The 24,714-nt window shown below is 44.3% G+C and overlaps 1 protein-coding gene across 4 annotated transcripts in view; it reads right to left on the reverse strand.

The window, feature by feature from the left end:
- The window catches only part of GATA5 (GATA binding protein 5), a 61,994-nt gene extending 37,728 nt beyond the window's left edge, over nt 1–24,266 (reverse strand). For 2 of the 4 annotated variants that reach the window (XM_070940121.1, XM_070940118.1), the window contains exons 1-3: nt 23,957–24,266; nt 10,160–10,305; nt 6,742–7,452 (exon numbers count right to left, since the gene is read on the reverse strand). In XM_070940121.1, the coding sequence (XP_070796222.1) occupies nt 6,742–7,279 (538 nt within the window). In that variant the 5' untranslated portion in view covers nt 7,280–7,452; nt 10,160–10,305; nt 23,957–24,266. Of the gene's footprint in view, nt 1–6,741; nt 7,453–10,159; nt 10,339–23,956 lie in introns of all 4 variants that reach the window. The other 2 variants (XM_070940119.1, XM_070940120.1) reach the window with 2 other exon arrangements.
- Between the last annotated feature and the right edge of the window lie 448 nt (nt 24,267–24,714).

The raw sequence follows: 24,714 nt of genomic DNA on the forward strand, positions 1-24,714 counted from the left end.
TCCCACCTAAATATATAGATTTATTCTGAAGAATTAAGAGGGGGGGTGGATGGAAAAAATAACCTGATGCATTTTTCATAGAATTAATTTCCATTTAAGGACATTTGAGAATTTGAGGGACCTGCTTTCCAATTTCCTGGGCATCAGCCTGCAAATTCTTTGCCAATTGCACCGTTCTACACCACCGTATTAAGACGCCCGTGTGATTAAGACGAAACGTTTTAATGCAATTTTATTTCGTTTGCTTTAGCGAAAGAGGCATCACAAATCCGGATTCCGACCCAATCCCACAAGACAGGGAGAAAGTAAAAAAACAAAACAAAACAAAAAATAACACCAAAAACAACGGAGAATGCTTAACGGAAAGGCGAAACATTTTCTTGTTTCGGAGCTTTAAAAAAATGGAGAGGGGAAAAAAAAAAACACCCGGAAAAAAAAATAAATCATTTTTTAAAAAAATGAGTTTTTGAAATAGGGACCCGAAATCTGTTTTGAAAACTTTCCGGTATCAAGCACGGCTTTCCAGCACGAAAAAAAGTCTACGAAATAAAAGAAATCGAGACTTTCTCCTCCTCCTTCAAACGGGAAAAACTGTGGGGACACCGTCTTGAATTCGACGGCGCGTTTCGGAGAAAGAGAACAAGGCAGGGAGGAGGCATGGATAAAAGGCGGAAAATCCGAGACGCCAACAAAACCCGAAAAAACTGACCTCGAGACTGCTTTCAAAAGGGATCTTGCAAAACCAAACAACAACAAATCAACAAACCACGATAAGCCGCATCAAAGGGGTGGGCTTCATACACCCACACCCCAAATTAACTCAAGCCTTCCTTTTATTAGCCCCCCACCCCTGCCCGTTTCGGAGATTCCTCGTCGGAGAAAACCTCCTTGCGCGCTTTCTCCGTCGTGTGAAACGAAAGCCAAGCGGCTTCCCGTGTCTTGCGTGGATTTTTCAGGATCTCAAAACTGATGGGATGCCACGGAGGGCAAAGCTTGTGGGGGGTGGTGGTAGTGTGATGGAGGTGGGGAGACAGTCCACGAGATTTTCCTTTTAGTGATTTAGGAACTCGAGTTGGCTTCGAAAAGTCATTTTCTCCCTCCATAAATTACTTTTTGTTTAAAAAAAAAAAAAAAAAACACCATCGGAGCGGCTATAAATCTGCTTCCCTTCGTTGAAACGCCAAACCCGTGTCACTCCTGAAGTCAGCATAAAAACGACGAAGTTAAAGGGTTGAAAGAAAAACTCTCACTTACTGCTTTCATTTTAACTCCGCGAGATTATTATTTTTTTTTAAAGCCCCTTTCCGGCCACGGCGCTGCTTTAAGCTTTTGCAAAAGTTTAAAAACCGGAGAGAAGAAATGCCGAAGTGGCTAAACCGGGGAGGAACCGAGATTCGGTGTAGGAATCGGGGCCCCGGCGGTATTGCCACCGGTTTCCCTGCTCCTTTTCAATGGAAAAAGTCCAGGGAATTTTATCTGGAATAAATATAGGGCTAAGAATAGGCTGGCAGAAGGAGGAAACTTAAAAAGGGCTAGGCCCTTACTAGAAGTTATTTTTTCCTGTACCTATTTTAATTCTGCTCCAAAAAAAAAAAAGATAAAATTAAAATTAAAAAATAGTTCTTTAAATGCACAGCCCTCTTAATAAGCTAGCAGAAAAGTCTTCCCCAACTATACAAGCTTTTATATTTTCCATTTTTTAAAACAACAAATTCAGTTGTTTCAACTAAAATTGGGAACAATCAAAATATCCAAACCTTTGGAAGAAGTATTTTCAATGTACAGGCTTAAAAAAAATATTAATGCTCCAACATTGGCATCAGAATAGGAGTTAAGTCCTACTCTTCAATTTTTTTTTTTTAAAAAAATTGATTTATATGCCGCCCTTCTCCGGAGACTCAGGGCAGCTTACAATGCGTTAAGCAATAGCCTTCATCCTTTTGTATATTTATACAAAGTCAGTTTATTGCCCCCACAAACTGGGTCCTTAATTTACCTACCTTAGAAAGGATGGAAGGCTGAGTCAACCTTGAGCCTGGTGAGATTCGAACTTACAGTAATTGCAGACAGCTGGTGTTAATCACAATGCTATCAGTCTGCTGAGCCACCAGGCCCATAATTGCTCTTCATCTGTTCAATCAGCTTTCTCTCCCATGAATTTTCCTACGGGTTGAAATTATTTTTCCAAAGGATTGAAGTTGAATGAGTCGCCCTTGTCTTATAACCAAAGGATGAAAATTTTAACACTTGGTGGGAAGATGTACAAGCTTAGAGCAGTGTTTCTCGACCCCTACGTCTTGTCTGGACTTCCAACTCTCAGAATTCCCCAGCCAGCATGACTGGCTGGGGAATTCTGGGAGTTGAAGTCCACACATCTTCAAGGTTGAGAAAACACTGTCTTAGAATAAGGTGCTAATCCCTTTGAGGGCAATGAAAGAAAACTGAAGGGGTGGGAAGGAAATTACGTTCCATTTGGGTATGTGTAGTTTGATGAAAAGAAGGACCAGGAGTGACATGATAGCAGTGTTCCAATATCTCAGGAGTTGCCACAAAGAAACTATTCTCAAGCCAATAAATAAATAAATATTCTCCAAAGCACCTAAAGGCAGGACAAGAAGCAATGGGTGGAAACTAATCAAGGAGAGAAGCAACCTAGAACTAAGGAGAAATTTCCAGACAGTGAGAACAATTAAACAGTGGAACAACTTGCCTGCAGAAGTTGTGAAAGCTCCAACACTGGAAGTTTTTAAGAGATTACAGAAATGGCATAGGGTTTCCTGCCTGAGCAGGGGGTTGGACTAGAAGACCTCCAAGGTCCCTTCCAAATCTTGTTATTCCTTTAACTTCTCAGGAGTGAAACTTTCCCCCCCAAGGCCTACATTTGGCTGCTCTGAATGTTATCTAACTAACTTATTTCCCCACTTGGGCTGGCTTTTTTGACAGGCCCTGCAATAAGGGGAAGGGGGGGAGGGGGTGGGAGATCCAAAGGCATTTTATGCTGATGAGGTATGCGTGCTGATATGTGCACACACCATGCCCAGGTCAAATCTCAAAGTCACAAACTCCAAAGTACACTTGGCAACAGGTCAGGCATGTTCAAGTCAATGCATGTTTGGTTCAATTCTAGCTGGGTGGCACATTTTATTTTTCAGGATCTGCCCAACATGATCCCGGAACTAATGAGACAAAACTTAGATCCTTCTTTAAAAACCCCTGGAAATACAGCTCACCATTCTACATTTCTGCGCCTCGCCAAGGGCACTTCCAATAGAAACTAATTAATGGGTACTTGGTCTTCCTTTGGAATTCATCATTAAAAGCTCATCAAAACTACTTTCCTGTAATGACTCTGTCTGTGTGAAGAAATTTCCATCCCACCCTTAAAACCTTTTAGTTTTTTGTGTCTATCTTTGGCCATACCTTCATAGTATGCTGTGACTTCTGTTAAGGGGTCAGGGGTGAAATGCTCCCCAGTTTGGACCAGTTCGCCTGATCCGGAGCGATGGAGGCGGGTGGTTCGGAGAACTGGTAGCAAAAATCCCTACCCCCACCCCCATCTGAGCCGCACAATCATCAGAGGCTTTTTTTTTTTACTTTTAAAAGCATTTTTTCTACAACTTCTTCGGCTGAAAAAAATGCTTTTTTAAAAAAAGCCTCTGCCGATCAGGCAACTCAGCTTGGATCATCAGAGGCATTTAAAAGAACAAAAGCCTCTGCCGATCAGGCAACTCAGCTTAGATTGTCAGAGCCTTTTGAAAGCATTTTTTTCGCCGAAGAGGTTGTAGAAAAAATGGTTTTAAAAGTAAAAAAAAAAAAAAATTGGCCACACCCACCCAGTCACATTACCCCCCCACCAAGCCACACCCACAGAACCGGTAGTAGAAAAAATTAGATTTCATCACTGGTTGGAGTGTGTTACTTTGTAAAATCACTTTGTAAAAAAAAAAAGTCCTTGAAAAGATACTAACCTGATCCCAATACCTCTGATGCAGAGAAATATACTACCATGAAAGTATCTAAGAAGATTCTCAAATCATCCATGTCACGATTGTCCGATAGGTGCTCTTTTTTTTTTTTTTTTTTTTGCAAAAGACAACTGAACTTTCTTGAACTTTTGTTTTTCCTTTTCTTTGAAAATGTTTGGCTTCTCATCCAAGCAGCTTCTTCAGTTCTGCTTCTTGGATGAAAAGCAAAACATTTTCAAAGAGAAAAAAAAAATAATCAAGGAAGTTCCAGTTGCCTTTTCGAAAAGCACCTTTGGGACAACTATGGCCTGGATGATTTGAGAATCTCCATAGATATTAAGGAGGCTCTTGCTGAGAAGGGTCTCCACCAAACTGGAGAAGCTTCTTGGATGAGAAGGTAGTACAGTGGTCTAAGGCACCCTGTTATTAAGCTGGTTATTAGGACCAGCTGCCTGCAATTACTGCAGGTTCGAATGTCGCCAAGGCTCAAGGTTGACTCAGCCTTCCATCCTTTCTAAGGTAGATAAATTGAGGACCCAGTTGTGGGGACAATAAGATGACTTTGTATAAATATACAAAAAGGATGAAGGCTATTGCTTAGCGATTGTAAACTGCCTTGAGTCTCCGGAGAAGGGTGGCATATAAATCAAAATTAAAAAAAAAAAAGAAGCAAAATGTTTTCAAAGGGGGAAAAAAATACAAGAAAGTCCAGTTGGACTTTTGGAAAAAAACACCTCTGGGCCGCCAAGTAACTTTTCTTTTTATGTACACTGAGAGCGTATACACCAAAGACAAATTCCTTGTGTGTCCAATCACACTTGGCCAATAAAGAATTGTATTGATTTGTATTAGAAAAAAAAAATCCTAACAGACATAGAATCAAAGGTAATTGATCCATACATAAGAAGTGAGAAATACTCGGGAGATATATCGACAACCAGATTCCCACATTTGCTAAATAAATAATATTGTGTGTTTGCTCTGTGTGAGCTCAGTCATTCTTGTCTGCTAAACATCTCACTGCTTAGAACAATCTACAAATGAGGCTTGCAAGTATCTTTTTCCACTCAAGCTCTTATTTTAAAGCAAGTGTTTTGTTAACATTCAAGGTCATTCAGTCATTATTCTATAGTGACTTTCACACTATGAATTTAACTGCTAAAACTGTATCCCACTATACCAGTGTTTTTCAACCTTGGCCGCTGGACGATGTGTGGACTTCAACTCCTAGAATTCCCCAGCCAGCTCTGCTGGCTGGGGAATTCTAGGAGTTGAAGTCCACACATCGTCCAGCGGCCAAGGTTGAGAAACACTGCACTATACAATCATGTTAGAACACACCAGAACGGTTCTTTACAGTTTCTAGTTGCTCATTGTTATAGAAATTACTTTTTTTTCATTCTTCAACCAGCATTTGGTAAAAGATCCTAGAACATCAGGTTCTGGCAATTATGATAATTTATTAAATGTATTGGCAGCCCATTTTATCAGAGTAACTAAGATTTTATTAACTAGAATTCCCACCACTACCACTACCCATCTTCTAACTAACTTGTTATCACTCTTCCCCTTGTAATGACACTGGTTCACACAACAGATCTGAAACCATGACTGAATAAAGCACAAAACTGGGATAAAGTTAACCTTTGTTAAATTAACTGAAGTGCCTGAGAAGATTCCAATAATATAAACCAAATGTCAAAACTATTTAATTCGATTTTATTTCTGCTTTTTAAATTTTGTATGTATGTATTTTATTGTTGGCTGTTCACCGCCCTGAGTCCTTCGGGAGTAGGGCGGTATACAAATCAAATAAAAGTAAAAAGTAAAAAAGTAAAAGCCTCTCATCAAAAACGATTTCGGCAAGTAATTGATAAAACCCTTGACTCCATAACAAGGAATTCAATCAATTGGAATAAGAGCTGGAAGGGATCTTGGAGGTCTTCCGGTCCAACCCCATGCTCAAACAGCAGCAGGAGATCCTATATCACTTAGCCATCAATAGATTTGTTCTCTAAGAGCAATGCAGTGGTACCCAGGTGTTTCCACAAGCATTTTTTCTCCAAGGAAACCTTTTAGGAAAATCATGATAACCTACCCCAATGTGGATTTTCCACATGCAACGCAGACGTCGCTCCTAAATGAAATCTTTTCTCAGCACAGAATTATTTATCCAACAATTTCAGCTCTTGGATGAATTTCCTTTAACCTCCTCACTGCCCCCTGTGAATGCTGACTATGGCATGATTCAGACTTCTCTGCCTTCTCTTTTTGTGACTGTTCCCAAGCTCTGCATTTTACAAAAGAGGCTAGAAAGTAGAAGATCATGCGTTCGAGTCCCATCTTAACCATGAAAGCCAGCTGGCTGGGTGATTTGGGCCAAACACCAGGTGACTGTGAATTCTAGTCTCACCTTAGGCATGAAAATTGGCTGGGTGACTTTTAGGCCAGTCACCAGGTGACTGTGAATTCTAGTCTCACTTTAGGCATGAAAGCTGGCTGGATGACTTTTAGGCCAGTCACCAGGTAATTGTGAATTCTAGTCTCAACTTAGGCATGAAAGCAGCTGGTAACTTTTAGGCCAGTCACCAGGTGACTGTGAATTCTAGTCTCACCTTAGGTATGAAAGCTGGCTGGGTGACTTTGGGCCTGTCCCTCTTTCTTAGCCCAGCCCACCTCACAATGTTTTTGTGGTAAAAATAGGAGGAAGGTGTGTTGATTATATTCGCTGCTTTGAGCTCTTTGTAAAAAATAGTAGAGTTAAAATGTTACATACCGTACGATCTCCGGCCTGCCAAGGCTCCTTGTCGCGTCTGGAGGCTATGGAAGACACTGCTCTCAAAATGGTTGGCAGGCCAAGATGGCGTCATCTCCGCTGGGTTCACATAAGCGCCGGGATACGGGCTGGAGTAGGATCCATTGACCGAACGCATCAGAGTGTTCCCATACTGGTCACGGCCTCCTCCGGCACCCAGCAACAGCGGGCTTTGGTAGCCCCCGTCTCGACCGGCAGTGCTCCCCCCAGGAGGGCTGTGGGTGTAGGCAAAACTGGAAGGCGGGTGAGGGCTGCCAGTGTTGAAGTGAGTAGCCTCAGCGGTGGCTGGTTGACCCCATCCGGGGTGGCTGCCCAGAGGATGGCCTTGGTGGGTGGGATCACAGCTTTGGAGGTGGTAGGGCAGGCCCTGGAGCACGGAGGGAACTCGACTGGTGGGGACGTAAACAGCTGGGCTTGTTGGGGTGTGCAGGAAATTGCTGGCATCGTGGGGGTAGGCTGACTGGCCAGGATTTGGAGCAAGGGCCAAGCTTTGATACATTTTATATCCTTCAAAGCAAAGTTTCACTTGGTCAAAAAGCAGCAGCGAACAGGTGATCACAGGGACTCCGTCAAGACAAGTGAACAACTTGGATGGAAAGGACCAGAACAGGTACACAAAACGTTTGGCTAAAACTTCTGGGCTGTTACACAATCGAAAGAGTTTTCAAGCACCTGAAAAAGGGAAAAAGGAAAAAAAAATCAAGACCGCAGTCCGACACCTCAACCTACTTAGCTTCTTGGGAGATCCTTGTTCTACGTAGATCTGGAAGGTGGATTAGAAAGGAGCTCATGAGATCTTAAAGTTTAGAAGTGTCAGAAGTTCAGAAACCTAAAGGAATTGGTTCGGTCGGCAAAGTTTTCCCCAAGGGATCATTTCTCGTGATAAGCTCCTCACATCTGCATCTCATCCTTTCTTTATGGCAGGGGTCTCCAATCTTGGTAACTTTAAGACTTGTGGACTTCAACTCTTCCCAGAGTTGAAGTCCACAAGTCTTAAAGTTACCAAGATTGGAGACCCTTGCTTTACGGAGACCAGAGCAGTAAAAAGGATGGACATCTGGCTGAAAGTTACTTGTTTAAAAGGTAAATCTTCTTTAAATCAGTTCCTGGTCATCTCCTCAGGGAGATGTCAATTCCACACTTCCAACATGAAAGTAGCATACAATTACCATTTTTCAAAAACTTCCCAGCCTAGTTTACAACATGGACTTTCTGAATATTCTTTTTTTTTTTTGAAAAAAGTTTTTATTATTTTTTTAAAAACATAAAACACATCTTTTCCAAAACGAAGCATTGATCCGGTTACAGATTAATACAAATCACTAACAAATCTTAATTTTCAAATTAACACAACTTAATATTTTACTCAGTTATTTCCCTCAATTCTATCTATTTAACTATGCCATTATCCCAAAAACCCGTTACTTAAATCTTAAAACCTAACCAAATAAATATCATTCCATTTTTCTCTTTTTACTTAAATGGATATATTTTAAAAATATAAGTCATTACAGTTATTATAAGCATTCAAAAAATATTTAATTTCAACATATTTTATTTTTACTATTAAACTCAACATTATCATCTTTGTTTCTGTTATTAAACCCAACTTATTCATTTCATATTTACTGTTAATCTCAACATACTCCTTATTTTGGCTGTCTAACCTCATTTTATTTTTACTATTAAACCTATTAAACTTTCTGAATATTCTATATATATTAATAAGGTCTAACTTACTGGCTTTAACCCAATAAGAGAGTTGGAAGGGACCTTGGAAGTCTTCTAGTCCAGTGCCCTGCTCAGGCAGGAAAAACTATACCATTTCAGACAAATAATTAGGGAGCTGGAGACTAAAACATAGGAAGAATAGTTGGATATGTTCCTAGTCTAGTGAAAAGGACTAGGGGAGACATGATAGCAGTGTCCCAATGTTTGAGGGGCTGTCATAAAGAAGAGAGGGTGTCAACCAGTTGTGGGATTCAGTTGGTTCTGTCCAGTTCAGGTCAACCAGTAGCAGTGACCGCAGTAGGCCATATGCCCACCCACCTGGACGACAATCTATTTTCCAAAGCACCAGAAAGTAAAACAGGAACCAAAGGATGGAAATTAATCAAGGAGAGAAACAACTAAGAAGAAATTTCCTAATGAAGAGCTTGCCTTCAGAAGTTGTGGATGAATCATCATTAGAGGTTTCAAGAGATGGGACAACCCATTTTTTTTCTGAAATGGTATGGGGTCTCCTGCTCATGCAGGGGGTTGGGCTAGATGACCTCCAAGGTCCCTTTCCACCTCTTACTTATTCTATGTTCTAAAATGGTTGTCTGATCTCTTCTTTAAAAAAAAAAAACTCCCAGTGTTGGAGCATTCACAACTTCTGGAGGCTTTGAGAGGAAGTTCACGTTGGGCAGCTGAGAGAATCAAAACCAGGCCCTTCAAAAAATCTTCTCCCAAAACCCAAGATTGTGCCAGATCTACATTTTCAACCATATGCTTAAAATGTCCTAATGGCTACTTGGGGCAACACAAGAATTCTGCAGAAGGTTAAAAGGGCATTTCCCCACCTTTAACCATCTAAATCCTTCCACGGAGGAGGGCCCCTTCTTTGCTAATCAGTAGCTTTTGTGTAAAGCAAAATACCTTATGACAGTAAGACGGGGTCACCTTGTAAAGGCAAAGAAACTCGAGAGAGGTGGTCCCTGCTAAATAGAGCTTGGAAATGAATTCTTCACCTGAAAGTAAGTAGCCCAATATTCAAGAGGAATTACTTTCAAAAAAGCAAAATCTAAGCCAGGACGAGGGACCTGGGTTGCTATGCAATCTAAAAGGCATTGAGGTCAAATGGATAAACTGATCATACATTCTTCTAGTCCTCATGTTACGACCTTCCTACATGGGTAGGATCTTAAAAAGTGCAACTTCTAGAAAACAGGTTGTGTTTGTAGGGTTACAGTATTCTTACTGTAACCCCACAAATGCTTACAATTGCACACTTAATTGCACGATCTTAAGCTCATTTCCCCTCTTCTTAAAGATTAATAATGGGATCTTAAATAATCTTAATCTGAAATAATCATTATTAATCTTTAATACAGGTAGTCCTCGACTTACAACCGCAACGAGCCCAAAATTTGTTGCTAAGTGAAGCATTTGTTAAGTGAATTTTGACCCATTTACGACATTTAAGTGAATCACTGCAGCAACACGGCTGTTAAGCGAATCTGGCTTTCCCCCCTTGACTTTGCTTGTCAGAAGGTCGCAAAAAGAGACACTGCAACCGTCATAGATATGAGTCAGTTGCCAAGTCTCTGAATTTTGATCATGTGACTATATGAATGCCGCAAGGATCGTAAGTGTGAAAAAAACAGTCAAAAGTCACCTTTTTCGATGCTGTTGTTAAGTTCAAATGGTCACTAAATGAACCGTGGTAAGTAAGTGGAAGATTGCCTGTAGTAGCTTTAAAGCACCCTTCCCTGTCTTCTGGATATGCTGCGATTACAAATTCCCAGCCAGCACAGTGATTAGCTGAAGTCAAAGGTCAACATATGAATCTGGATGCTAATTGGAAAAAGTTGCATTAAACACATGGGTATAATCATATGCCTTGAATTTTACAACTAGAAATAACAGCCTTGGGAGTTGCAGTTAGGAGCATATCGGAGGGAAAGGGGGAGACTCTTGGTACCAAAATGTTGGAAGGGTGCCCTTGAGGCCATCCAGACCAACCCCTGCTCAGTAGAAACCCACATTTAAACATTCAGCCAGAGGGCTGTCCAGTCTAACCACTATCTTCCTTCAAAATCAGGTTCATGCTTTCCAAGAGTCATACATCCATGGCTATGATAAATATCCCCACCAAAGAAGCTATCATCCTCTCAAAACCAATCCTGGTTAGGAGTAACATAATCACTCCTAACAAAAACAATCCTGGTTAAGCACAAAATTTGAGAGAGAATTTTTATAAAATGTTTTATAGATGGCACTTAGATCCTAAGAAATTATCATGTATGTACTTGAATTTGCAAGCTAAATGTTGGAGATGTGAATGTAATGATGCAACCTATTATCATATATGGTGGACTTGCAAGAAAATCAAGACATTTTGGATAAAAATTTGGTGGGTGATGCAGAACATTTTGAAAAGAAGGTTGAAATTTACTCCTCAATTGTTTCTATTGGGTATAACTACAGACTGTACAGTTCCAGAGACTAAATTGATTCTGAACTTAATATCAGCAGCTAGGCTGCTGGTAGCTCAATATTGGAACAAAGACTCTTTGCCTACTATTGAAGAGTGGATATTGAAAGTAACAAACCTAGCAGAAATGGCAAAAATCTCGGCATACTTGAAGGACCACACGCAAGAAAGATACGTATCGGAATGGAGAAGATGGATTGATTATATTCAAAATAAGTATCAGACAAGAAAATATCAAATAACTTATGAATGACTGTTAGTATTAGAAGTATTTGGTTATCGGTAGTAGAGTTAAGGTTTCAGTGGGGGAGGTAGTACTTTGAGGATAAGTAGATTAATCTAGTTTATGTTTGACTAAATGAAATACCTTGTATTTTGCTCTGGGAAGTCAGGGGGGGAGGGTGGGATGAAGGGGGGCAAAGGGTGGGGGGAATGTGGGGGAGAAATTCTTTCTTTTTTGTAAAACTTTTCAATTAAAAAAAAAATCCTGGTTAGGAGTAACATAATCACTCCTAACAAAAACAATCCTGGTTAGGATTGTTTTTGTTATGAGTGATTATGTCAGTCTTAACCTGGCTAATCTTGGTTAGGGGTGACATAAACACAAAGGATGCCCCTGGAGGAAGATTGCCTTAACACAGAACAATAGAATCGAAAAGGACCTTAAAGGTCTTGTAGTCCAACCCCCTGCTTGCCTTAAGGCTGGATAGAATCAGATGTACATCTAATGTCTGAATAGGGTAGGGAACTTTAAAAAAACTGCATTTGGATTCAATTGACAAGTGTACTGTATGGGAAATTACAAGAAGCTCATATATACGGATTAAGGAGAGCCTACATAGAGTTTACAAATACTGTGTTAAATCCGATTCACAGATTCTCTTGCAGAGGAACAGATCAAAATAGATGTTTGGGCTTGCAATAAGTTGGATTTCTATTTGCTGCATGCCAACCAGTGTCAACCAAGTTTTAGACCGATAATGGGTCAACTGGGGGATGGGGGTGGGGGGGAAATCCTAATCCCTCATATCTGACACCCTTTGAAATCCTTCCATTACCCTCAAAACTAAAGTGAGCTATTAAAAAAAAGGCAAAAAGGTGACTTATGGATCACAACACACTCATTGTACAATGGATATGATTGTACAGAAGTCCAGTATATGCATTTCCCCATTGACACCTACTCACCCAAGAAATGCTTAGAGAGGCTGTCTATCTCTATCCATGAAATACTAAAAGCTGGAAATCAGAGACACCCGTAAAGGAATCAAGATAGTGGATCTACCCATGACATCAAAGTCCCCTTCCTTTTTAAAAAACATATGTTGTTGCTGCCTTATAAAGTGGGATGTTCATGAAATCACAAGTTGGAAGTTACCAAAGAAGTCAGTGTCTCCATTCTCTTGTTTAATTATGGGTCTACTACCGGTAGTAGAGCGCTTTTCTCAACCTTGGGCACTTTAAATTGTGTGGATTTCAACTCCCAGAATTCCCCAACCTGCTATGCTATGCTATGCTGACTAGGGAATTCTGGAAGTCGAAGCCCACACAATTTATAAAGTGGCTTAAGTTTGAGAAACACTGTACTACAACCTTCTGACCAAGGACCGTCCACTGCCCCATTTGAAGACTTCTTCTAGCAAAGGAGAATTCACCGCTTCATGTGGCAGCCTGTTCCACAGTCTATACAGTGAAGAATTATCTTCCTGATGTTTAGCCTGAACTTCTTAATTTTAACCTACTGCTTCTGGTCCTCTGCCTTAGGGGACAATAAAGGACAGGTCTACATCTTCTGGGAGATACCTGGATCGCTTTCTCATCTACCATTGCCCAAGTCCTGCTCTCTTTCCTAGGATTTCGAACTCTAGAGACATCTGGCCACCGTATTTGAGCATTGGGCAGAAGTTTGGGCTAGATGATCTCTGAGGCGCCCTCCCCATTCTGTGATTCTAACAAGGGCAGCACATTCACAGCCGCTCAATTAAAATAGGGCTTCCTAATCACCCAGGTCTCTCTTCTGGCCCAGCCCAGCAATTTTCTCTGCACTGAACAGAGTGCTAGATTTTATTTTGGTGCTTATTTATTAACCTGTTTATACGCAGCCTTCACCCAAACCTTGTGATGGCTCCTCCTATCCTAAAAACAATGAAACATAACTCTCTAGGAAATTGCAATAAATATTCCTTGGGCGTCAGATGACCATCAAACCAATGTCAAAGACCAGAAGTTCTTTGGCCAACAGCCCCTACTTTTGGGGACCCTTATGCTCCCTCATATTGCTATAAAAAAGAAGCTGAGAACTCTTCTGAAAGCTAATATGGAAGGTGCCATCTCAGCCTCAAAAAAGAAGGAAGGAAGGAAGGAAGGAAAAAAAGAAGGAAAGAAGGAGGGAGGGAAAAGAGGAAAGGAGGAAAGAAGAAAAGGAAGGAAGGAAAGGAAAAGAAGGAAAGAAAAAGAGAAAGGAAAGGAGGAAAGGAAGAAAGGAAAGGAGGGAAAGGAGGAGGGAAAGAAAGAAAAAGGAAAGGAAGGGAGAAATAGAAAGGGAGAGAAAGAAAGAGAGTGTCGAGACCACTTCTCGACAATACAACCAATATCGGCACATACGAAGCCCTGATTGACAACTATCAAAAATAAAGAACTGTGGGGGTTGGTTGGGGGGTGGTTGGGGACTCACAGACACATTGGTGGTGGGGGTGATTGATATCCGAGGCGGTCGGTCACGTAGCGGCCGGCATAGGGAAACTTGCCAATTGACACCTTCTCTTCGTTGGAAGTGAGTGACGAGCCGTTCCGCGCATGCGCCAGGACCGCCGTACCCGGAAGGGCGTGGGTGCGGCTGGCGCGAAGATTTAAAAGGGCGTTGGGAGGCAGACGCTCCCAACGCCGACTTTGTGCTAATCGCACTTGTACTGCTTGCTTTCGCCGGAGCTGCCTGAACGAATTAAACTGCTGAAGCATCCAACTGCTGTTTGTAGCATTTCCTTCCTGGCTTGGCCAGGCTCACGGCGTCAAGTCTGACAGAAAGTCGGCGTTGCTTTTATCCCGGTTTGACTGGCATGGCGGAAGGTACTGAGACCGGTGCACCGGGGCTGGAGGAGGCGTCGGCAGAGGACACCGTCGTGGAGGCGGTCCAGACGACGGGGGAGACGGAGCTGCAGGTGGTACGTCCCAGAGAAAAGTTGCCACTGCTGCAAGAGTCCCTCCCCACGGAAGCGGGGCAAGCCGGCGCTAGCGATGGGAAGCTCGCTGTGGGGGAGTGGTGGCAGAGTTCCGCTATCGCTGGGACTAAGCAGTTGACCCCCCAGTCGAGCGAACCCTCGTTCAAGGGGTGGAGGGAGCGGCGTTGGATGGAGGAGGAAGAGTGTGATTGGAGTTACTCCACGGGGGTGGGGGCTTCCACCCTGGACGTGCTTCGTGAGAAATTTGGGGAAGCAAGCTTCAGAGACGCCCCATCTTGGCAGCCATGGGCGCCAAGTCAGGACGCCTGGCAAGGGGACACCCGAAGCAGTACGGAGACCCGGTTCCATCTCGCTAGTCCGAAGCTTCGCATCGAGAGAGGAGTGAATCGCCCTGGACGGCGGGAGCCTCCCCCTGCTGATCCGGCTCCATCAACGTGGGGGGGGGCCCGCGCGTGGATTGGACCGGGCGACCATGCGTCGCCATGGGGCCCCACCTGTGGGTCCCTCAGGGCCCCGCGACCATTCCGGTCCGCCGGCAGGCGGGGCGGGTAATATCCAGGATACCCGGGCGGCTGGCCCGCCTCCTTTGTGGGTGCCTGGACTGGGCCAGCCGCAACAACACCTTTGGGGCCCTCCCCCTATACAAGCAACCTTCGACGGTAGTGCGGACAGAGTGTCTTTATTTCTAAGTCAAATTTTGAGTTATATGGACCTCTATGGCCATTTATACCCATCACAGTGGGCGGTTGTGGTTGCCATTACAACTGTTCTCACAGGTGAGGCAGCGGACTGGGTTGCGGACCTTCACAGTGATCATGCAAAAGAACTAGCAAACGTAGGGTTGTTCCTGGAGGCGTTACGCTCCCGCTTCGAGGACCACTCAAGAACACAGCTTTTAGAAGGGGAGCTAGTAGCACTAAGGCAAGGCGGGCGTCCTGCCAGGCAATACGTTAAGGACTTCCGTACAGTAGCCGGACGCCTACGGTCCTGGCCTGAACGGCTCTTAGTGCACCAATTTCGGATGGGCCTGGATAAGGAGCTAAGACAGGCCTGTGTTTATAGGGGCTTACCACCAAAGCTGTCGGAGTGGTTTAGTGCTGCAGTAGACCTAGATGTTGGGTTAAAGGAATTTCGTTCACGGGGAGTGGCTACCTATCCACTCCCTCCTCGACGTAGCACAGAGAAGCCATCACCTCAGCGCGGTGTGAGCTCCTCTCCACCTCGCTCTCTGGTGCCTGTTGGGAGAGGATCAATTCGTTGCTTTCGCTGTAATCAGCTAGGGCATCGAGCAGCTGACTGTCCTGCTCCAGCCGTCTCATCTACCACATCCCGGGTTCCACCATCGGTTGGCAGAGGTCGCGAGAGAGCCCGGTCTTCGTCAGACTGGTCCAGAGCAACGACGCCGACGGCGGCTCGAGGACCGCGGCTGGAGCTTGAGACACCTGCTGAACGTGAGGGGCCCCAGGTAGCGTCTGAAAGCAGTGGAGATGACGCCCCAGCGGATCCTATGGTGAGTGACCCGATACACCCCTTCGTAATCCCTATCGTGTTACGGCATCCCCAAACATTGAGGGTAGTTCAGCAACACGCCCTGATAGATTCGGGCTGTACCCGATGTCTCATCCGGGAGGCAGTGGCAAAAGAACTGGGATTACGAACATTGAAGTTACAAAAATCCATTAGGTTTGAACAGATGGATGGATCCCTTCTAGGTGGTAAACCAGCGACCCGGGTAACTGAGTTAGTGAGACTAGAAATAGGGGAGCATTGGGAAACTATCCGTTTTGTGGTAGTGGATGCCATGGTTGAGCCCGTCATACTAGGGTTGGCGTGGCTGGATAAGTGGAGACCTAGAATATGGTGGGAGGGAGGTTTCAGACGGCTCCGCCTAGGTGTTGGCCCGGAACCAGAGCCGGAATGCCATGGGGACCAGGCAGGGGTGCAGTGTGACGATTCCAACAACCCTCCCCACTCAGGTTACCCTGATGTCTATGAGGATTTAGCAGATGTGTTTAAAGAGGAAGAATGTGAGGTGTTACCCCCTCATAGAGCCACCGATTGTGCCATAGAGTTAAAACCAGGTGTTCAGCTACCCAAGCCACGTATGTACGCCATGACCAAAGCGGAGTTGGAGGAGCTCAGGCGATACATTGATAAGAATTTAGCGAGGGGCTTTATACAGCCGAGTCGTTCACATATGGCCGCTCCTGTGTTATTCCGGGAAAAGAAAGATGGAGGCTTACGCTTGTGTGTGGACTTTCGGGGATTAAACGCTGTGTGCGTCGAGCATTTATATCCACTACCTCTAATGAAAGATTTACTGTCTACCTTGGCGACTGGGAAAGTGTTCACAAAACTGGATCTCAGAGAAGCCTATTATAGAGTGCGAATAAAGGCGGGTGATGAGTGGAAAACCACCTTTAATTGTCCCTTAGGAAGCTATAAGTTTCGCGTGATGCCTTTTGGCTTACAGGGCGCTCCAGCCGTCTTTATGCAGGTGATAAATGAAGTTTTGCATGAGTATTTATACCGGGGTGTGCTAGTCTACCTAGACGATATCCTGATTTATACCGAGACAATGGATGAACATATATCTCTGGTAAGACAGGTGTTGTCCAAATTGCTGCGTGCAAAACTTTTTGTAAAACTGTCAAAGTGCGAATTCCATCGCACAGAGCTGGACTACCTGGGGTATCGAATATCCGAGGCTGGGATAGGAATGGACCCGAAAAAAGTAAATACAATATTAGAATGGCAGGCGCCGAAGACGCGAAGACAATTACAGAGCTTTCTGGGTTTCGCCAATTTCTACCGTCAGTTTATACCTGCCTTTGCTCATATAGCTCTCCCATTAACTGAATTGCTACGCACGAAAAATACAGGTGTAAGGGCAAGGCCGGGACAAACATTACTCTGGACCACGGAATGTCAAACGGCTTTTGAGGGATTGAAGACCATGTTTTCACAAGCTCCTATTTTGCGACATCCCAACCCTGCATTACCGTTCGTTGTACAAGCAGATGCCAGCGATGTGGCTGTCGGTGCGGTCTTATTACAAAAAGACCCTAAAGGAACGCTATACCCATGCGCTTATACGTCTCGTAAGTTCACCGTCACTGAGCGACGCTGGGCCATTTGGGAAAAAGAGGCTTTCGCAGTACGGTGGGCATTGCTTACGTGGCGACATTTGTTGGAAGGTAGCGGTATCAGGTTTGAAGTGTGGACAGACCACAAAAATTTAGAAGCTCTTCAAAACCCCAGACGACTGTCCCCTAAACAGGTACGATGGGCCCAGTATTTCCAGCGTTTCAATTTCGATTTAAAATATGTGCCGGGTGGGAAGAACTTTTTGGCTGATGCTCTCTCACGGTTACCACAATTTGCTAGTAAACGGGAAGATGTAGTGCAAGCGATGATGCCAGGAAAGCAACAGGTGGGCCGGACATCACACGATGAACCGTCTACCAAGTGGAAGGAAGAGTTACAACGAGCACTAGCTACCGATGATTGGTTGTTAAACCACGAGAATATGGTGACACGTCGTAACGGCTTTGCCTGGGTAGGGGATAAATTATACGTTCCCGAGTCTTTACGTCAAGCCGTATTGAAGAAATGTCACGATGCTAAAACGGCCGGCCATTTTGGCTTCCTCAAAACATTACACCTAGTACGACGACAATTTTGGTGGCCACGCTTGAGGAAAGAAATCGAGCAATATGTCCACAGCTGCAAAGGCTGTGCCGTGGCAAAACCACGGCCAGGAAAGCCCCTCGGCCTTTTACAGACTGTAGCGGAACCCACAAGGCCCTGGGATGAGATTGGAATGGATTTCATTGTCGACCTTCCGGAAAGCAATGGGAATACTGTAATATGGACCGTAATTGATCTTTTTTCTAAGCAGGCCCATTTTATACCATGTCACGGCTTGCCATCAGCTCGGAGGTTGGCGAGGATGTTCATTTGGCATATATATCGGTTACATGGAGCACCCCGCCGTATCATTTCTGACAGGGGTGTTCAATTCACCGCTAAGTTCTGGCGAGAATTCATTCAGATGATAGGGTCATCGCAAGGACTGAGTTCAGGCTTTCATCCAAGCACCAACGGAGCTGCCGAAAGGGCTAACGCCATGGTAGAGCGGTACTTACGTTGTTACGTGTCGTATCAACAGTCTGATTGGTCAGACTTGCTACCGTTCGCTGAGATAGCGTATAATAACGCAGTCCATAGTAGTACAGGAAGCACCCCCTTCCAAGTTGTGTCAGGGAAAGAGTTTCCTGCCATCCCTGAATTGGATTTACATGATCAAGAAAAGGTGTCTCCTGATACGTGGGCTACTCGTATCGGAAACCAATGGCCAAAAATCAAAGAAGCTTTAGTCAAGGCAACCGATTCATACAAAGCGCAGGCCGATAGAAAAAGAGCAGATCACAAACAATTTGCTGTAGGAGATCGTGTCTATCTCTCTACAAAATATCTAAAATTAAAGACTCCTAGTCGAAAACTAGGACCTAAGTATATAGGACCTTTCCCTGTACGAAAGATAATCAATCCAGTAACTGTAGAGCTACAGTTACCATCGTTACTAGGTAAGGTTCATCCGGTGTTCCATAGCAGTTTATTAAAACCAGCGGACTGTGTCCGGGAACAGTTAGAAAAACCAGGCCCTGTAGAGGGGGACCATTATGAAATAGAAGATGTGTTAGACTCTCGGGTCCGTAGGGGTAATGTACAATATCTGATAAAATGGAAGGGGTACCCATTTGAAGAAGCATCCTGGGTGGGGGCTAGGGATGTACACGCCCATCGCCTGCTTAAACGATTTCATAGACGCTATCCACAAAAACCGGGTCCTTAGGGTGGGGGTTATAGTGCCCTAACAGGTTGTTAACATGTTCCTTTATATCTTCCAGGAGCACCCTTGGTAGGGGGAGCCGCCTGTCGAGACCACTTCTCGACAATACAACCAATATCGGCACATACGAAGCCCTGATTGACAACTATCAAAAATAAAGAACTGTGGGGGTTGGTTGGGGGGTGGTTGGGGACTCACAGACACATTGGTGGTGGGGGTGATTGTTATCCGAGGCGGTCGGTCACGTAGCGGCCGGCATAGGGAAACTTGAGTTTCCCTATGCCGGCCAACTGCTGTTTGTAGCATTTTCTTCCTGGCTTGGCCAGGCTCACGGCGTCAAGTCTGACAGAGAGAGAGAGAGAAAGAGAGAGAGAGGGAAAGGTCGTGGATGAGATGCCATTACAGACTAAAGGATCTGCTACTGTGAAGATACACAGCTCAAATACACAAAGTTTTAGGCAGTGGTAGCAAGTTTGCTAAGAGTTAAAGGACAGGAATCAAAGTTTTTGTTGATCAGGAGTTAAGTCGTGACCCCATGGACCATAGCATGCCAGCCTCTCCCCACCCCACCCCCTCCATTGCTTTTTGGAGTCTGCCCAAATGCATGCCAATTGTATGGATGACCTTATCTAACCATCTCTTTCTCTGCCCTCCCTTTCTCCTTTTGCCTTCCATCTTCCCCAACATCAGGGCCTTCTCCAACTCCAGAGTCCTCATTTGGTGGCCAATGTATTTGAGCTGCACCTTCACTATCTGTCCTTCCAAAGGACAGTCAGGGTTGTTTTCCCTTTTAGGATTTTAGGAGAGGAAAAAAAGCTTCCTTAATTGAGATGACCTTAAGGTCCCTTCCATTAAGGTCCCTTCCAATTCTGTTATCCCAATCAGGACCACAAAGCTTTGCCAAGACCAAGCAACCTTCTCTTCTTTAGTCAACATCTGGGTTTGTCCTTCTCATTCAACCATCAACTGGGGCCTGGTGGCTCAGCAGACTGATAGCATTGTGATTAACACCAGCTGTCTGCAATTACTGTAAGTTCGAATCTCCCCAGGCTCAAGGTTGACTCAGCCTTCTATCCTTTCTAAGGTAGGTAAATTGAGGACCCAGTTTGTGGGGGCAATAAGCTGACTTTGTATAAATATACAAAAGGATGAAGGCTATTGCTTAACGCATTGTAAGCCGCCCTGAGTCTCTGGAGAAGGGCAGCATATAAATCAAATTTAAAAAAAACAACAACTCATTAATATGGTTCAAAAGGATCTGGAAGGCCAGATCCTGAAGATGAAGCTCAAATATTTTGGCCACCTAATGAGAAAGAAGGACTCACTGGAGAAGAGAAGAGCCTAATGCTGGGAAAGATTGAGGGCAAAAGAAGAAGGGGACGACAGAGAACGAGGTGGCTGGATGGAGTCACTAAAGCAGTTGGATGGTAGAGGTAGAGGACAGGAAGGCCTGGAGAAATGGGTCGGACATGACTTTGCAACTAACAATAGCAACATGGTTAGCAATTCTTCAGGCCTTGTTGAACATGGAACCCTTTTAAGGCTTTGCAACATAGCTCACCTCAACTGTGCAAAAGAGGAAAAAAGGTGAAAAGGCCAAGACAATCTCTTTCCATAATGCAGCCAAAGAAAACCACTCAGGTGAGACCCAAAGGTGTTTCCCCCAAACAACTGGATCTCTCTCTTTCCCCCCCCCCTTTGAAAACATTTCGCTTCTCATCCAAGAAGCTTCTTCGGCTCATTCAGCTTCTTGGGATGAAAAAGAGGAATGCTTTCAAAGGAAAAACAAAGGAAGTTCAGTTGCCTTTTGGAAAAAGCACCTTTGAGACAACCATGATCTGGATAATTGAGGTGAGATGGAGATGTGTTGGGTGTTTTTTTTTCCGTGGCTGCATATTGGAAGCAGTTTGTCCTTGGCCTTTTCAAGTTTCTAGTCCAGCCTACAAGGTTGTGTGTGTGTGTGTGTGTGTGTGATTCCTTGTGGTTCCTCATCTCAGTACAAAACAGATCCAAAAACAGATTATGTTTAACATCTTCAAGAGAAGCCAATCTCCTGAATGGACGCTGTGAAAATACAATCAGAATTACTATGGATGGAACCCTGTCAATTAAAGAGAGAAGTGGCCCTTCTTGAGAATAGATTAGTCTGTATCGCACTAATAATGGCCATTTCAACCAGTGCAGGTCAACGTATCTATCTAGTGCAGATAAACCTAGATTTAAAACGGGTTATAAGCCAGCCTAAGATAATTAACTCTTGCTTACCATAGGAACACAGACCTCAGAAAGATTGACTTTGTATCGTACTGAAGTGGGTTTCTGGCTGCAAAGGATAATTTAAAAAAAAAAAACAAACTCCTTTAAATCGAAACTTGAAGTTCACCTAGACTCCTAGATCCAACCTTGCCTTAGAAACACCGTTGAAATTCTAATATTGTTAACTTCCGCCCTTCCAACACTACTCAGATTATTTTTTTGTGCAGGCAAAGACACCATTTTCATTGGGATGGACAGTTCCCAACTGGTGCCAAAAACGCATGCCTTTCCTGATTGGATCGCAACTAAAAATCTCAGGATAGATCCCAGAACACCCCCACCCCCCCATCTCTTAAATTGACCTCAGAATCTCAATCCATTTTTAATCTCCCACTATTAAAATCCTTTTTAAAAACAACAAACCACTCCGTGTCCAAATTCGGCCTCTGGTAGGGAGAATAGATTAAAAAGAAGGAGACCCTGCGAGAAACAAGAACAGCAGTGCTCCAGCAACAAGGTTATCCGTGTTTTAAATCTAATCATGGCTTGTTTCATCAAAGCCCTTTTCAAGGTTGAGGGCTCTGGATCCCTCTCCCTTACCACCACCACCCCTCGCAGCGAGCCTGTGGGAAATCAAGGCCCCATAAAGAGGAAGCAGCGAATCTGGGGTTCCTGGAATACCGGAGAGACACACACAAAAAGGACCCCTTTAATTCTCCTCTCAATCTTTGCTTGAGAACAGAGACCGAAAGATGCCTCCTCCCTCCCGAGTTTGTTTTGAGAAAAGTCGGGTTGGAAGACGGGCCTCGTCGTATTATATAGTTCACTTCTCCGGGCGCAAAATGCGCCTCGCAAAAGACCAGATCCAAAGCTGCTTCCGCAGAAGGAGGGGAAAAAATTAAAATCCACAAACGTAAATTCAAAACTATTTCGAAACAAATGAATCTATATTCCACAATGAACTCTGATCGTCATTACCCCCTTTTTCACGGATGGAAATCGGAACGCAAATCTCTTCTCTCTCTCTCTTTTTTATTTCTTTCCCTCCAACGAGGTTGTAGGTTATTAAAAGTATAAAATGTTTTCTTTCGTTGGGAAAGGGGAAAAAAACAAAACAACCCCATCGCGGGCAGCCCAACGAAGCGCCCCCCTTTTTTCCCCACAGAGTTTTTAACTCGGATTATTGTTCCGAGGGAAAAAGAAAGGAGTATAGAAGTCGAGCCATATTTAAACCAGCGATTAAAAAAAAAATTAATAATGCTCGGATCGGATCTGTCGGGGAGAAGAAATGAAAAGGAATAAATCGAAGGGGATTTCAGGGGTGCGACCCCCCCATTTTTTTTTTTTTTTTTTGGTGCGCGCGCGTTATGAGGATGATCGCAGAAGAAGAAATGAAGGAATGAAGCACAGATTCGCAAGCAAAGCAGAATTCGGTTCGGGCAGAGACTTCTTGGAAAGGGAGTAAAATAAATAAAACGAACCACAACAGTCGCTGGAATTAAATCCATCGTGGTCGGAATTCTTTATTCCCCTACTCCACACCAAGAAGCGCAGGCCTCAATCGGCTGCGAGTTAAACCCGAAGGCTCGGCTTTTTCTTCCCAAGTGAAAAAATAAATAAATAACGAAATAAAAGCGCAGCTCAAAGCAGCCGGATTAGCAGGAAGTACAATTTCCCTTGATGTCCAGCGGAACTACTTCGTTTAAAAAAAAAAATCAATTAACGGCTGCTTTGCTTCAATTTTAGTTCCTGGGAAATGTAACTAAATAAAAATGAAAAATGAAAAAAAAATTAAAATTAAAATATTCCCAGTATTCTCATTTCCAGCCGTCTTAGAACCAACTTAAAAAAGAGTTTGATTTCATTGAGGCCCCGCGTAAATTGGACTCTAATGGGTCGGTAGGAATTTTTATTATTATTATTTTTTGGTGGAGTGGGGGCAAATAAAGGAAGGAAGGAAGGAAGGAAGGAAGGAAGGAAGGAAGGAAAAGCAAGCGCGATCCGTAATGATGTCTCCCGCAGCCGTTTGGTGACGTTGGGTTTCTGAAAAGCAGAGGCTCGTTTTTGCGGCTGAAAACACGCTTTGCTCGGGAGTTTAAAAAAAAAATGAAGGCAGCGTGGAGCGCCAGTGGAAGAGTTTTGTTTTCTTTTACGGGTGGCAAAGACAACAGAAGTATAAAAAGACGGGAAAGGGTCAGGGCTGTTTTTCTTTTTTCGAGATCTTTTCGAGAAGGAAGGGGAGAGGAGAAGGGAGAGAAATCTCCCAGACTAAAGCCAGATGAAAACTTTTCCATAAAAGTCAAGAGGAGGGAAGAGAGGAAAGACGAATAAATGAATAAATGAAACACTCATTTTCCCAACTCGTCCAAGGGAAAGAACGCTAGTTTCAGAAGACTGGGCCTTTAAAAGGGAATGGGGATGGGGGATTTAATCAGCAGAGCCGTAAATCACCCGCTCGGTTTATCAATAATTGCAAAGCCTGAAGTCTCTCTCCGTTTCTCTCTCTCTGTTCCTCTCTCCCTCTCTTTCTCGCTGCCCCCCCTTCCTCCTCTTCTCTGGCTTCTCCAAGTGCGACACTATCTGCTAAGATAAGCCCAGCCGAAGACGCGAGATAAGTTGGCTACAGAGGGAAGGAGGGTTTAAATAAGGGGGGGAAGCGGGGGGGGGTGTTTAGAGGACAGTACTCACGTTATTACAAATCCGGAGGAAAAACTCGCATGACGTGGGAAAGCAGGTCAAGGCAAAAAAAATAATCCTAGTTGCCACAAAGGGGAAGGAAGAACGCAATCCGAAAGGTGCAAAAATAAAAATAAAAATAATTAAATGAATATTTAAAAAAAAAAATGGGAGGGGGCGAAGAAGAAAATCGGGCAGGAGCAGCCGACGTTTCCCCCTCCCTCCCTCTCTCTCTCTCTCTCTCTCTCCCCGAAAAGGCTTTTGAAGGGATCTCCGGCCAGGCGGAGGCGGCCGTCGGGGCTGTTATCTCAGCTGCGCCCAGCGAACGCGCCTCCAGCTCCGCTCTCTCCTAATCTCGGCCTTCGAGTGATGCCTTCATCGGCGGCTCGGCCCCTTTACAGCTGGCGGTGGGGCCGCGTCACGTGACCTTCCCCCCCTCCCCCGGTGAGCCAGACCGTCCAGGGGAGAGTTGGGGGGGGGAGGAAAGGGGGGGGGAGCGATACCTGGCGAGGGAGGGGAGGAATTACAATTTATTTTTCATTTGTAGGATGGATGGCAATCTTTCTTTCTTTCTATCTGTCTGTCTGTCTGTCTGTCTGTCTCTCTCTCTCCTCTTCTCCCTGCCTCCCCCCTTCCCCCAAGAGTCAGGAATAGGTGAGTAAAAAAAGTTCCTCGGTTACTCATTAGGACTGGTTGCCAATCAGCACGCCCCCTCTCCTCTCCTCCCCTCTCCCCCCCCCCAGAGCATTTCCAGAGATTTCCCAAAGTAA

This window comes from Pituophis catenifer, unplaced genomic scaffold (assembly GCF_029215685.1).
Source record: "Pituophis catenifer annectens isolate HBS135680 unplaced genomic scaffold, rPitCat1.0.hap2 SCAF_3, whole genome shotgun sequence".
Lineage (NCBI taxonomy): Eukaryota > Metazoa > Chordata > Lepidosauria > Squamata > Colubridae > Pituophis > Pituophis catenifer.